We start from the raw sequence: 14366 nt of genomic DNA, 5'->3' as shown, positions 1-14366 counted from the left end.
TAAGCCCCATATCAGGGAGAGGTGGTGTCCTCACTGAAAACCCATGCTGACCCAAGAGCCCGTATTCTCAACTACACCAATCCAATGTGTGTGTTTTTTCACCACCACCAAGAAATTCTCTAATTCTCAGTAGACACGGACTGGGTGACCTACAAATTTAGCTCAGCTCTGCCACTATCTCTCTGCAGATAGCATCAGATCCCACAGGTTAAGGGCTCTGTCCCACACAACTGCCTCCCCTTCAGATGCCAATCACAAGTCCAGGTTCGCCTATGCTTCTGACCAATCAACTATAGATCAGAGGTTCCCATGACTTCCTCCCCAGGTTCATTCATTTGCTAGAGCAGCTCAGAGAACTCAGAAAACAGCTCACTTACCAGGTTACCAGTTTATTATAAATGGACACGACCCAGGAACAGCCAGATGGAAGAGATGCACAGGACAAGCTATGGGGAAGGGATGCAGAACTTCCACAATCTCCCTCAGTGTGCCACCCTCCCAGCATCCTGGTGTACTCACCAACCTAGAAGCTCTCCAAACCCATCCTTTTGGGTTTTTGTGGCGGCTTCATTACACAGGCATAACTGACTAACTCACCAACCCTTGGTGATCATCTCAACCTCCAGCCCTCTAATCACACAGTTGGCTCCCCTGGCAACCAGCCCCCATTCTCAGGGGCTTTCCAAAAATCATCTCATTGACATAAACTTAGATGTGATTGAAAAGGGTTGTAAATATTAAAAAACCCCATTTCACTTTTATCATTCATCACTTAGGAAATTTCAAGAGTTTTAGAAGCTCTGTGCCAGAAACAGATGAAGACTAAATATTTTTTATTATAAAACAAAATTATCCCTATCAGGTAAACTATGACATTAATAAAGACATGCTCCATGCCCCCCTCCTAAGAAACTCAACTGGCCCTGGAACCTGGGACACTGGTATGGATGTCGCTCAGTTGCCCGGGTCACCATTCCCACTGCAATAGAGGGGGAGCAGGAAAGGTGGGAACACTTCTGTAAAGGCTGGAAATAGCTCCTTGATTCCACCAGCTGAAACTTTTTCTCATTCTATAACAAGACAGACATTTCCAGTTCCAGCTCCTGAAATCCATGAAACCTGCTGCCTCTAAGCCCCAGCTGGGCCTGATCACCAGGAAATCAGAACATCACAGTTCCCGGAGAGTACAGATCTCAGGAAAGCATCTTTAGGACCCTCGAGAATACCCTGCCAAGAGCAGCCCCACAGCCGGTAAGCCTATTCCCAGTCAGTCAGAGAGAAGAGACTGACTCTACGGGAGTCCCAACCACCTCTAATCTTCCGGCTGATGAGGTCACACATGTGCTTGCCACACTCAGGCCAGTAACTCGGCGCCAGTAACCTCCCTGAGCCTCAGTGTCCCCATCTGTAACACGAGAGGCCTCAGTGAAGCACACTGGTTGCAGACTAAAAGTAAGAGGTCAGCTCGGGATGCCTGAAGGATAAAAGGAGCCTTGGACAGGTGAGAAGACACCTGATAAGCATTTGCTTCCTAGTTTCCCTCCAGTGTGAGAGCCTACGTAACACAGCAGGAAGATTTTCGAAGCTCTCAGCCCCTAACAAGGAAGAAGCACTAAGCAAAGATTCTGGTTCTCTGAATTCCCATAATTTGTTGTAGCCACCTTTCGAGGGGTGGGGGAGAAGGATGCTACCCAGCTTACACTGCTTTTCTGGAAACAGTCTCCACCACCCATGGGGTGGGCCCCAGCTACCACCAGGGCACATGGCTCTCACCTCCTGGATACAGCTGGTTGGTTAAGGAGGACATCTGACTGCACTATGCCAATAACCAGATTCTCTCCCCCGTGGAACTAGACTGTGGAACTGGACCTAGGACCACAAGACTTGGTCTCTGAGGGACCCTGGTGGGCTTTACAACTGTCACAGCAGCATCATACTGAGGCCAGAGTGGAACAGGGGCTCTTCGTTCTGACCAGTTCCACTTTTTGATTACCCACCCTTGGGTTCCGGAGGACCACCCCCCACTCTTCCAATGCATTCCATTTCTTGCCTAAGCTAATTTCCATAAACACCATAGCAACAGCCAATTTCCAAAGAATTAAAAATGTGCCTGGCCGGGCGTGACTCAGCAGTTGAGCATCGACCTAGGATCTAGGAGATCAAGGTTCGATTCCCTGTCTGGGCACATGCCCGGGTTGCGGGCTCAATCCCCACTCGGGGGGCGTGCAGGAGGCAGCGGATCAATGACTCTCTCATCATTGCTGTTTCTATCTCTCTCTCTCCCTCTTCCTTCCTCTCTCTGAAATATATATTTTTTTAAAAGAATTAAAAACGTAATAAAAAGCACTTAGGAAAGAACTGCAAATCAGGGCGAAACAAAAGGCAATCCAATATAAAAAAATATGCAAAAGATGTCACCAGGCCCCTCACAAAAGGAGGAAGAGAGATGAATGGCAATTTACATACAAAAAGGTGCCCAACGTCATTAGTCATCAGGGAAAAGTAAATTATAACTACAATGAGAAATCCATAGCTAAAATTAAAAAGCAACAAATAAAACACACCCTGAGCCCGGCCGGGCGTGGCTCAGCGGTTGAGCATCGACCTAGGATCCAGGCGATTGGGGTTCGATTCCCGGTCAGGGTTGTGGGCTCGATCAATGACTCTCTCATCATTGATGTTTCTATCTCTCTCTCTCCCTCTCCTTTCCTCTCTCTGAAATCAATAAAGATATATTTAAAAAAAAACACACAAAAAACAAAAAACCACACCCTGATATTAGCCAGTTGGTGAGAACGCAGAGCCAACAGAACTCTGGTGCTCAGCCTGTGGGGGTGCACACTGGTGCAATCACTCCATGAAACTGTAAAAGCTGCTGATGCCGCACACGCGCACCAGAGGGTCCTGACACCCACTCCCAGGTATGAAAATGGACTCAAAGAGGCAAGTAACTGAGAGTAGTCAAAATCACAGAGTCAGAAAAGAGTGGTGGTTGCCGGGCTGCGGAGAGAGGACAGTTTCAGTTTCACATGATGAAATGAGTTACGGGGGTGATGATGGTGATGGTTGCACAACAGTGTGAATGTATATGAACCCACTGAGCTGTGCACTTAAAAATGGTTAAGATAGTAATTGCTATGCTATGTGTATTTTACCGCAATTAACAAACCCGAAGAAAAAAAAAAAGAGACCCAAAGAAATCAGACTCATGAGCACCAAAGACAGTCACAAGAGTGTCCATGGCAGCATTTTGCGTAAGAGCCCAAACCAGGAATTTCCCCAATGCCCCTCCACATGAATGGTCGAACACACAGGGGCTGCAACTGGAAATTCATGTAGCAAAGAAAGGAAACCAGTTACTGCCCATGAACCATGTGCCAGGGGCTCTCATCATCAAATGTGGAGGGAAAGAATGTCTACTTCTGTTTATATCAAGTTCAAAAATAGGCAAAACTCACCTCCACTTCTGGTGAGATCAGGAAAGGGTTTCCCAGGGAGGAAAAAGATTGCAAAGGGGCACTGGGGGGTTTCAGGGAACTACGACTGTTCTATTTCTTCAACATGTTCACTTTGTGATTGTTTATCAAGCTGTATGCTTAGGACTTGTACATTTTCTATGTTACACCCTGGACTTAAATATATATGTAAATACATACTCACTTTTTAATGCACTGAACTGAGTACAAGTCCTTATTTTCATTTTCCCTAAAGGCTCCCTGGGAAGTCTGGTCACTCAGGAATATTGCAGTGACCATGAATTCCATGGGGCAGGAGATCTGGATAGCAGAAAGCTGAAGTTATCAGAAAACAGGATGCCAGGGTGGGCTGAAGGGAGCCGGCATGGTGGTCTGCCCACCTCGGGAGCTTGGCCCAGGGGTGCCCAGGTCCAAGGGGGAGGGCCCAAGTCAAAAGGATGAAAGGCCTGAGAAAATGGTGTTCTTTCTAATGGGCCTTAGGCCTTCTTTAAGACACAGGTGGACAGATGTGCCAACGTTAGAGTCACTCCTCAAGGCTCTTGCTTCCTCACCTAGCTCTGTAAGAAAACAAGCCAATTGTTTTTGGGTTTTTTTGGTTTTTTTTATTTGAAAGACAGAGAGAGAGAATCATCAATTTGTTGCCCCGCTTATTTATGCACTCATTGGTTGATTCTTGTATGTGCCCTGACCAGGGATTGAACCCACAACCTTGGCGTATCGGGACGAAGCTCCAACCGAGAACCCAGCCAGGGCCTGATTGTTTTCTTGTTAGACTGCAAGTGGCCCATCTCCCAAGCTGTTCCACAATGTTGGCTTTTCTGTAAACAGCAGAGGGACTGGGCCTCACTTCTCCTCAGATCCTGTCCTCGTGTCACAGGCGGGGGTGAGCCTCGTTCCCCGCAGCCCTGAGGAGCCTGGCAGACTTGGGAAGAGTTGGCAGAACTAAACAATTCAATGGTTGGTTACTAAGCCCCTGAGCTAGGTGCTGCAGGAGTGTTGTACACGAAACCACCTGCGCTTCACTTTACAGGGTGACACAGAAATGTGAGGTGGGTGACCGTACAAGCCCAACAGAAATGCACACAGGAAATGCCCAATGGAACATGGTCCCACTCAAATGTCTGGCCTGGCCGGCATTGGGTTTGGGAGGTGAGGGAGGTGGCAGTGATCACCGCCCACCAGTCAGCCAGGAACTACAGCACATTCTCCAGGAAACTTCAGGGCCCACTGGGAAACACAAGATGGCCAGGCCAGGGCCAGAGCCAGGTCCCACCCTGCTGGCTCAAGTGGACTTGCAGAGTTGGACCCGAAAGAGGCCTGGGGAACCAGAGGTTAAGCTGGTGAGTGGGGGAGACTGGGGCCCAAGAGAGAATTAATGGTTCAGGACTTGGAATCTGGTGCTCCTACCACCACGCCCGCTCATGTTTGTGGGAGGGTGAGTTGCAAACACTGTAAAGGCCGCCCCAACTATGAGGAAGAAAGCACACACACACCCCTTTTATCCTGGGCAGCGCAGCAGCCACTTTTGTGGCATGGGATAAAAGGCCCCTTGGCCATCTGGCCAGACCAACACCAACTCGGGCTTTCTTCAACTGCCAGGCTGTGCAGGCCTTTGGAGAACACAATTTCAAAGGGCCAACAAAGGTTTTGTTATATGCCTGCATGAAATATATGGCAGGGTTGATGTGAAATTCAACAAAGCCCAGGGAGGGCAAAGCTGGCAGCTGACATAGAGCCAGGTTATTTGAGTCAGAAGTGACAATTTCTCAGCAATTCCCAGAGAAACTATGAAAGATCCTCAGACACATGCATGGAACTCGGTGAAGAATGGGGAACTCAGAGACAAACAAGCAGAGCTCTGAGGGCCTCTCAAATCCCCGACGGTGGACAACACTCCAACATCAAGACCAGACAAATCTCAGCTCAGGGGGCCACAGAGTCCAAGTGCCAATGGCAGCCTTCTAAACCCAAGCCACCCTCTGCTTCTTCAGGGAAGCCGGTTCTAAGATGCTTACCCCCATGGCCAACTTAAAAGCTTTTTATTGCTGTTGTTTTGTTGTTGTTGTTATGTGAAATACAACAACTGAAGCTTGGAAAATACAGCTTATTTATATAGCTCTTACAACAATAAACTCCAAACCACGCTGACATGAGCAGGAGCACAGAACTAGTTCTTAGGTGAATGGCACAGGTGACACTTGGGGAAGGTGAATGTCCTGATGCCAGGAATGATGGTAGGTCTTTGAGCAGGAAGGTGAAACCCTGTGTGCAGGTGGAGCCCCCTCTTCCCACCCCCATCCCACTGCCACCAATGCACGGGTCTCAGAGTGCAAGTCCACTCCCTCTGGACAGTGATGGCTCATGGAACCAGAATGCCCCCAGTGACAAAGGACACCCTTGGTGACACAGAGCATCCTCCCTCATCTAGAACACCTGCTTCAGTTCTTTACTTCAGGCACCAGATAAATCAGAGTTGGCAAGGCCCTGCTCTGGAAAGAGTAAACCAACACCAGCATGGAACACAGTCAGATAGATGTTTCTAGACTGCCCTCAACAAAAGCACACACAACAAGTCTCCCCACACCCACCTTGGGCCCCAACATTACATGGCCACAGACCCAGAAGTCCTCAGCCCCAGCCTGATACCCCACAGGGTAAGACACAGCCCAGTCTGAGCAACTTGCACACTAGGGAGATGGTCGTCACTTTCTACAATAATAAATTTGCACGAGTATTTATTAAACGCCTATTGTGTGCCAGACCCAGGGCTCAATCTGATTTCTAGTTCCTCTGCTAAAGAGGACAAAAGTCTGGTGTCACAAGGACATGGCAAAGCTCCAAGAAGATAATGGAGGTGAAATGCTCTGAAAGTACACACTTCTGATTACAGAAGGTTTAGATTTGCCCCCCTCCACCCCCCCCGAGCTGGTGAGTCACAGGACTGGTCACCTCTCCACCTCACACTTCTCTGGGGTGACCTGTTCCAGCATGGCCTCCCTTAAACACCAGGGCAGGACAGCAGGTATAGCTCTGAGGCACAATTAACAGTAACAACAGCAGTAGGAGAAATAGCTGTGGCAGCAGCCACCCACAGCCAGGCACGCGGTGTATGTACCTACTGCGCTCCAGGCTCCCTTCCTCACGGTGGACACAACCTTCTCTTTAAGTGCTCGGACGTGGTGTCCTAACACCTGCTTTGATCCTCAGCTGGGGGCCGGCCAGCTATAGATGGGGCAAGGGAGTGCAGAAATAAATCTCACATTTATGGTCACCTAATTTTTGACAAAGGTGCAAAGGCAATTAGATAGGGAAAAAATTGTCTTTTCAACAAATAGTGTTGAAATAACTGAATATCCATATAAAAAAAATGACCTTAGATCTTACCTCAACCATACATGAAAAATATTAACTCCAAATGATCACCGAGCTAAACGTATGACCTGAAACTATAAAACTTCTAGGGGGAAAAAAGGGAGATCTTTGTGACCTCAGGCTAGGCAAAGATCTCTTAGGTATAACTCCAAAAACATAAACCGTTAAAAAAAAATTAATAAACTGAACTTCACCAAGATTTAAAACTTTGCTCCTCAAAAAACACCATTAAGAAAATGAAATGAAAAGACAAGCCACAGATTGGGGGAGAAAATATCTGCAAATCACAGAGCAACTGTATCATTGTATCCAGAATACATACAGAACTCTTACAGCCCAATAAGAAGACAAACAATCCAATTTTTAAAAACTGAAAAGAAAAAAAAACTAAAACAGACATTTTTCACACACACATACACAGACACACAGGCTATACAAATGGCCATTACACACATGGAATTATGCTCAATATCATCAATCATCAAGTAAATGCAAATCAAAACCAAATGAGATACCACATCACACCCACTAGGATGGCTATAATTAAAAAGACAGCTCTGGCCAGGTGGCTCTGTTGGTTACAGCATCATCCTGATATGCCAAGGTTGCAGGTTCAATCCCTGGTCAGGGGACATACAAGAATCAACCAATGAACACATAAATAAGTGAAATAACAACCGATGTTTTTAAATAAATAAGAGACACACAAGGATATGGAGAAATTGGAATGCTCACACAGTACTGACGGGAATAAATGTAAAATGGAACACACACTATGGAAAACAATTTCGCAGTTCTTCAAAAGGTTAAGCATCAAATTACCCTAAAACCCAGCAATTCCACTCCTAGGTATCTACCCAAGAGAAATCAACAGACCACACAAACGTTCACAAATAGTCATAGCAGCATTATTCATCAATAGTCCAAAAGTAGAAATAACCCAAATGTTCATTAACTGGTGACTAGATAAAATACGCTATGTCCATACAATAAAGTACACACTACAACATGGATCAGGCTCAAAAACATTATGCTAAGTGACAGAAGCCGGACACAAAATAGACTACATGTTGTGTCAAATGTCTAAAAAAGGCAACTTTTAAAGACAGAAAGCAGATTAGTGATGGGATGTGGGTAGGGACGGACTACAAAGGGGCATGAGGAAACTTTGGGGGGGTGATGTAAATGTCTAAAACTGATTGTGGTGATGGATGCACAATTCTATAAATTTACTAAAAAATCAAACTGTATGTTTACAATGGATGAGTTCTAAGGCACATAAATTATACCCCAATAAAGGTGTTAAGAGAAAATAAATACAATGAAAACAAAGAAGCAAATGTGATTAAATTCAAGCTAAGTACTGTTGCACTGCATGCTCAAAATCCCAGAAGCAAGAAAAAAATTGAACAGGAAATCTTAAAAGTTCTCTCCACACACACAAAAAGTAACTGAGGGGATGAATGTGTTAACGAACCTACTGTAGTAATCATTTCCCAATATATACATTTATCAAATCATCACACTTGTATACCTTAAAGTTACGCAACATTGTCTGTCAATTATATCTTTTTTTTCTTAATTGATTTGAGAGAAGGGGGGAGAGATAGAAACATCGATTTGTTGTTCCACTTATTGATGCATTCATTAGTTGCTTCCCTTTTAAAAAAATAATTTTTATTGTTTTTTAGAGAAAGAGGAAGGGTGGGGGAGAGAGAGAGAGAAACATTGATGTGAGAGTGAAACATCGATCGGTTGCCTCCAGCACACACACTGACTGGGGACTGAACCAGCAACCTGGGCATATGCCCTGACCTGATATCAAACTCATGATTTTTCCGTGCATGAGACGACATTCCAACCACTGAGCCACACTGGCCACAGCTCACTGAGTGCTTCTTTTTTTTTAAATATATCTTTATTGATTTCAGAGAGAGGAAAAGAGAGGGAGAGAGAGACAGAAACATCAATGATGAGAGAGTCATTGATCGGCTGCCTCCTGCACGCCCCCGACTGGGGATCAAGCCCGCAACCCAGGCATGTGCCCTGACCAGGGATCGAACCCCAATCGCCTGGATCCTAGGTCGACGCTCAACCGCTGAGCCATGGCAGCCGGGCACTGATTGCTTCTTGTATATACTCTGACTGGAGATGGAACCCACAACTTTAGTATATCGGGACGATGCTCTAAGCAACTGAACTACCCAACCGGGGCCCAATTATATGTTAATAAAGCTGGGTGAAAAACTGGACAGTGTTAGAGGTGTTTAAAAATTATTAGCACCATGCCCTAGCCAGTTTAGCTCAGTGGTTAGAGCGTCAGCCTGTGCACTGCAGGGTCCCAGGTTCCATTCCAGCCAAAGGCACGTACCTTGGCTGCAGACTCAATCCTGGGCGCATGCGGGAGGCAACCACTTGATGTGTCTCTCTCACATCAATGTTTCTCTCTCTCTCTCTCTCTCTCCCTTCTACTCTCTCTGAAAAGCAATGTGAAAAGAAAATTTTTTTAAATTAAAAATTATTAGCACCCAAGGATTCTTTCTCCTTGATATAATTGACAAAACTGCCAGAAGCCCGAAAAGATAACAACTTTCTCATAAAAACAACTGAAAGGTCCATGGGGGCACCAACTAAAATGGTCTCAAACTCCCCTGCAGTCCCCAGTCCACCGCTGGGGAAACATACTAAAGTACTGCTAAGGTCCCTTTCACCTCCAACTGACCCTCTCTAAACAAGGGATGAGGAAGCAGAAAGGACAGCCTTTGGACTGGAGAGGCCCCCAAACACTGCTGTCGCTGGCAGCAAAACCAAGGTGGCCCACGGCATTCACCGGGGTGTCAGCCCCTATCTACTAGTCATGGTTGACTGGGGTGTTCACTGGTGGATTCTGAAACCAAGTCCAGGTTCAGTGGGAAAGAGTGTCCAGACTGATTAGCAAGGTCTGCCACTCAGAACCTGAACACGGCGCTGTAAATGGCTTGTATTTGTGGTTTTGTCCAAAGGTCCAAGCGAAGGGAGAACAAGTTTGCTCTGCTCCCAGGTGACAGGAGGTGCCACATTAAACTTTTTGATATTTCCGCCTTACCAATGCTAACTGCTATTAGGGTCTGAGCTGATCACCTGATTTCCTTCTTAAGTCATTATAGCAGCGAATACTTTTCCAGGACCTCTTAAGTGCCAGGCACTATTCTGGGTACTGTACAAGGACTAGCCCACTTTACAGAGGAGGAAATTGTGACCCAGAGGGCTAAGCAACTTGCCTAAGGTCACTCAGCTAAAGACAGGCTGGAAGAACATCAGCAATGGGAAAGAATGATTTCAAACTACTCCATCAGGTCTGGGGAAGTCAGACCCCAGAGCCCCCAGGGGAACCCCAAACCAGGCTGGGGTGCCCTGCCCTTGTGCCTGCGACACAATCAGGCATGGAGATCTCCCCAACTAGTAGGCAGCAGTACCTTTTTCCAGTTCTGATTGCATCCCCTTCCGACTTTAGTCCTAAATCCACCTCCACCTCCTTTATTTCCAGTAGCCCCAGACACTTCACTTCTTTCACCTTCCAAAATCAGGACAGAGCAGTTCCCAAACTTGAGTGGACATCAGACTCACCTGGGGACTGTTTTTTAAATGCAGGTTCCTAGGCCCCCAGCAGGTCTGAGGCAGGGTCTGGGAACTGCATGTTTCACAAGCTTCCCCACTTGGTGGGAGCAGGTGATCCTGAACTACACTCAGAGGAAATCTGGCCTGGTGGATGCCCACAGGCCAACTGTGAGGCCTGGAAGACCACATGGATCAGATGCTTCAGAAGCCAGGATCAGAGGACCCAACATGAAAGTCCCCATGATGTTCAAACTCCTTATTCCCTTTCTTCTCGCCTTTCCATGGCAAATGACCAGATGAGATGACGACCAGTAAGGAACTGGAGCCAAAGTTCTTGGTCAGGCCACGCTCACCATGAGAGGCAGCAGAACAGAGTGGGAACAACTCCTTTGGGAGCTGGACTCCTGGTCCCAGATGTGCTTTCATTCAGCTCTGAGACCTTGGGAAAGCCACACCCACCCTGGTGGCTCAGGTCTCTGGTCACAAAAAAAGGAGACCAGAGAACCCAGAGGTCCTCTCCAACCATTCTCCTGTTCCCCAGCAAGATTCCCAGACTCTTCTCCATTGATTATAATCATCTTCTTGGGCCCAGCCCCACTCTCCCCACCATACCCAGGCACGGAGGTCACAGAAGAGCTAAACCTCTGTCCATACGGGATGGAGAATGTCCTAAACCACTGGCTGGGTCTTCACACCAAGCCACCGCAGAGAGCCAAAACCGGCGATGGTGTGATGTCACGACGACAATGACCACTTTGTAAGCACAAGCGAAGCGCCTGGTACCGTGCGAACCCCTCGCCAGCATCGCGCCCTCAACCTCACCGGGGCCCTACGCCCCTAGGAGTTTCCCGAGGGTCTTCCCAGGGTGCAGGCAGGGAGCTGAGGCACTCCGGGGCGAAGTGACTGACCCAAGGTCACCCAGCCTGGACGAGGCGGTCAGCCCAGGGCCACACACGCACACACGCCCCAGCATCCGGGAGGCGGGCGCGCGGAGCTCCGGGCAGGGAGGCGGCAGGAAGAGCCGGGACCCAGTAGATCCCCCAGCCCACCCCAGCGCGGAGGGCCCCGCGCGTGCACGCCGTGCCCGACCCCCTGCCGCCAAGCCCGCGCCTCGTCGTCCGCGCCGGGCCGGCTGCTCACCGGACTTCGGTGGGTAGCGATAGGCCGAGTTCGCCTGAATGTCGATGTCCTCTACGCCCGCGATGCGTCGGCTCAGGATGGAGCCCATGGTGCGCGGCGGGCCTGGCCGGGGCCGGCCGGGACCGGGGTGGGAAGGGGGCGGCAGCAGCGGCGCCTTCACGCAGACATGGCCCGGACCAGGCCGCACGGACGCTAGCCCACGGCAGCAGAAGCCTCGGCCCGGGGCGGACGCCACGGCGGCCCTCCGCACCCCCGAGCCGAGGCACCTTGGGAAATGGAGTCCCCTCGCCTCCGAAGGCAACGGACTGCTGCGCGCAGAGCACGCCTTTTAACTACATTTCCCAGGACGCTCTTCGCCCGGGTCCTCTGAAGTTGTTGACAAGCGCTCCTGGACAAACCAAATGGACCAGAATCCAGAGAGGCGGAACCATCAACCGCACCGCAGATTGTCCTTCCGTCTGCATTCCAAGCGCAGCACTAACATGGGAACTGTTTAGCCCCCTCGTGATCTGTTCACATATGGATCCTTCTAGTTATCCCCTTCCATTTACTCCTCTCTGAAACATCTCCCTGCGCCACCATGGTTCTCCCCACTTCCCAGGGTTTATCTCCTGCCCCGGCCAGCAGAGGGCACACATTTACCTGCCACTCCAAGCTTACCTGGAGAGGCGCTCAAAGAGGAAGCCAAGGGATTGCCTTAGCTGTTTCCAGAACTCTAGGCATCTCCCTGGCTCCACCTCCAGAACAATTACTTTGAAGACATCATTTTGAAGCCCAACCCCCCCAAAAAGAGGCAGTCGAGGCAGATAGGGAAACTGAAGCATGAAGAACCGAGGTCCTCATAGAGGATCAGAATTAAAGCTTCACAGGTTGCAATGAACTTTCCTGTCTTTTGACTTACACAAAACTCAGTAAGCAGGAAACACGGGGCTGGGTTTTTACCTACTTTTCAGTTGAGAAACTAGGGTTCCTAGAAGAAAATGACTTCCCAAGTAGAGCCTGCTGTATCAAGAAATGCAACTAAGGCCGGGCCAGCATAGCTCAACTGTTGAGCATCGACCTATGATCCAGGTGATCACTGCTCTATTCCCAGTCAGAGGCTCCATCCCCAGTGGGAGCTGTGCAAGAGGCAGCCGATCAATGATATTCTCATCATTGATGTTTCTCGCTCTCTTCCTCTCCCTTCCTCTCTCTGAAATCAATAAAGACATTTTTTTAAAAAAAGAAAGAAAGCAACTAAGGAGGGTAGCAGCTGGCTAAAAGTCTCAAATGATAAACTCACCACAGTCCACATTAAAATGAGTACTATACCTTTCTAAAGGCCAGAATTCAGAATACAACATTCTATTGTCAGAGGACTAGGAAGCCAAAACTAATAAAGGAAGTGAACGACTTGGATAATTGTGAGGGAGAGGCCATGTCTTGGGAGAACCAAATTAAATCTCTCCACTCCACAACCAAGATCCCTTTTTACTGAGCACCTACTATGTTCCAGGCATTGTGTTGAGGGCTTTGCACATATTCTCACTTAATTCCCTAATGTCAGTTCTATTTTCATTCCCAATTTACAGAAAAGAAAAGTGAGGCTGGGAGAGGTGAAGTACCCCACTCAGGTCACATAGTCTATAAGTGGTAAAGCTGGAATCTGAACAAGGCTGCTCCTTTTAGCACATTTCCCTGCCACCTCAGAGACAGGAAGGCACCAATGTGCCAGATTTCATATCTCTTGCCCCCAGATGGGCCTGAAGACACCCCTACTCCATGTGATCTTTCTTCTCTTATCTTAAATTTCTTTCTGTTGAATCACATAATATTTGTATATATACACACATAGATATACCAACACTGCATTCAATTTACCAGCCTCCCTCTTTGTGGGGAGGGAGGGAGAATACTGAGGACTCTGATGTTCCCACTGAAAAATAATCCTAAGAGCACGTCCTCCTTATGGATCCTGGGCAAGGGAGTCATCTCCATGGGCTGGGTGTTTGATTAATTAAGCATTCCTCCTAATAGAGCTTTGGACTTGTGGTATATTTTTCTGTGCTTATCCATGGCCCACTGGGAGACAGGTTCATTCTGATTTGGTACTAGTTCCACTACCAAAATCTTGACTGATTGACTTATTCAACAAATATTTATCATGCAGCTCCTATGTGACAGGCAAAGAGCCAGGCACTAGGGATCAAACGGAGAAACCGCCAGATATGGAGCCTGCAGGATAGTGAGGAAACAGATGAGAAAAGTTAAAGGCCCTGGCCTTGGAGCTCAGTTGGTTAGTGTTGTCTTGATATGGCAAGGTTACAGGTTTGATCCCTGGTCAGAGCACATACACATGCCCAGGTTGCAGACTAGGCAGCCAATCAATGGCTCTCTCATCATTGATGTTTCTCTCTCTCTCCCCCTTCCTTTCCTCTCTCTGAAACCAATAAAGATATGTTTAAAAAAAAAAAAAAAAAGAATCAACCAATGAATGCATAAATAAGTGGAAGAACAAATTGATGTTTCTCTTTCCCGTCTCCTCTCTCTCTCTAAAATCAATTTTTAAAACTTTATTAAAAAGTTACAAAGTGTATAAATACAAGAAGATGTGGTGGGTACTGTGGGGGAATGGAGTGAGATGCAATGAAATAATCAGAGAGACCTACTATTGATAGGGGAGTCAGGAAAGGCATCTCTGAGAAGGTGACATTTAAACTAGGACTTAAAATATAAGTAAGAGCCAACCAGGTAAATCTGAGGGGGTAAGCCAGGTTCCAGGCAAGGGGAACAGCATGGACA

The 14366-nt window shown here is 47.7% G+C and overlaps 1 protein-coding gene across 2 annotated transcripts in view; it reads right to left on the bottom strand.

Moving 5' to 3' along the window:
- Positions 1 to 11853, bottom strand: part of MGRN1 (mahogunin ring finger 1) — a 51456-nt gene extending 39603 nt beyond the window's left edge. The window contains exon 1 of one of the 2 annotated variants that reach the window (XM_081133629.1): positions 11586 to 11853. In XM_081133629.1, the coding sequence (XP_080989755.1) occupies positions 11586 to 11673 (88 nt within the window). In that variant the 5' untranslated portion in view covers positions 11674 to 11853. The remainder of the gene's footprint in view (positions 1 to 11585) is intronic. The other variant, XM_081133628.1, reaches the window with a different exon arrangement.
- Positions 11854 to 14366: the final 2513 nt, after the last annotated feature.

Source organism: Miniopterus schreibersii (assembly GCF_964146895.1).
Source record: "Miniopterus schreibersii genome assembly, chromosome: 3".
NCBI classification, from domain to species: Eukaryota; Metazoa; Chordata; class Mammalia; order Chiroptera; family Miniopteridae; genus Miniopterus; species Miniopterus schreibersii.
This window is presented reverse-complemented; position numbering and strand designations above follow the sequence as displayed.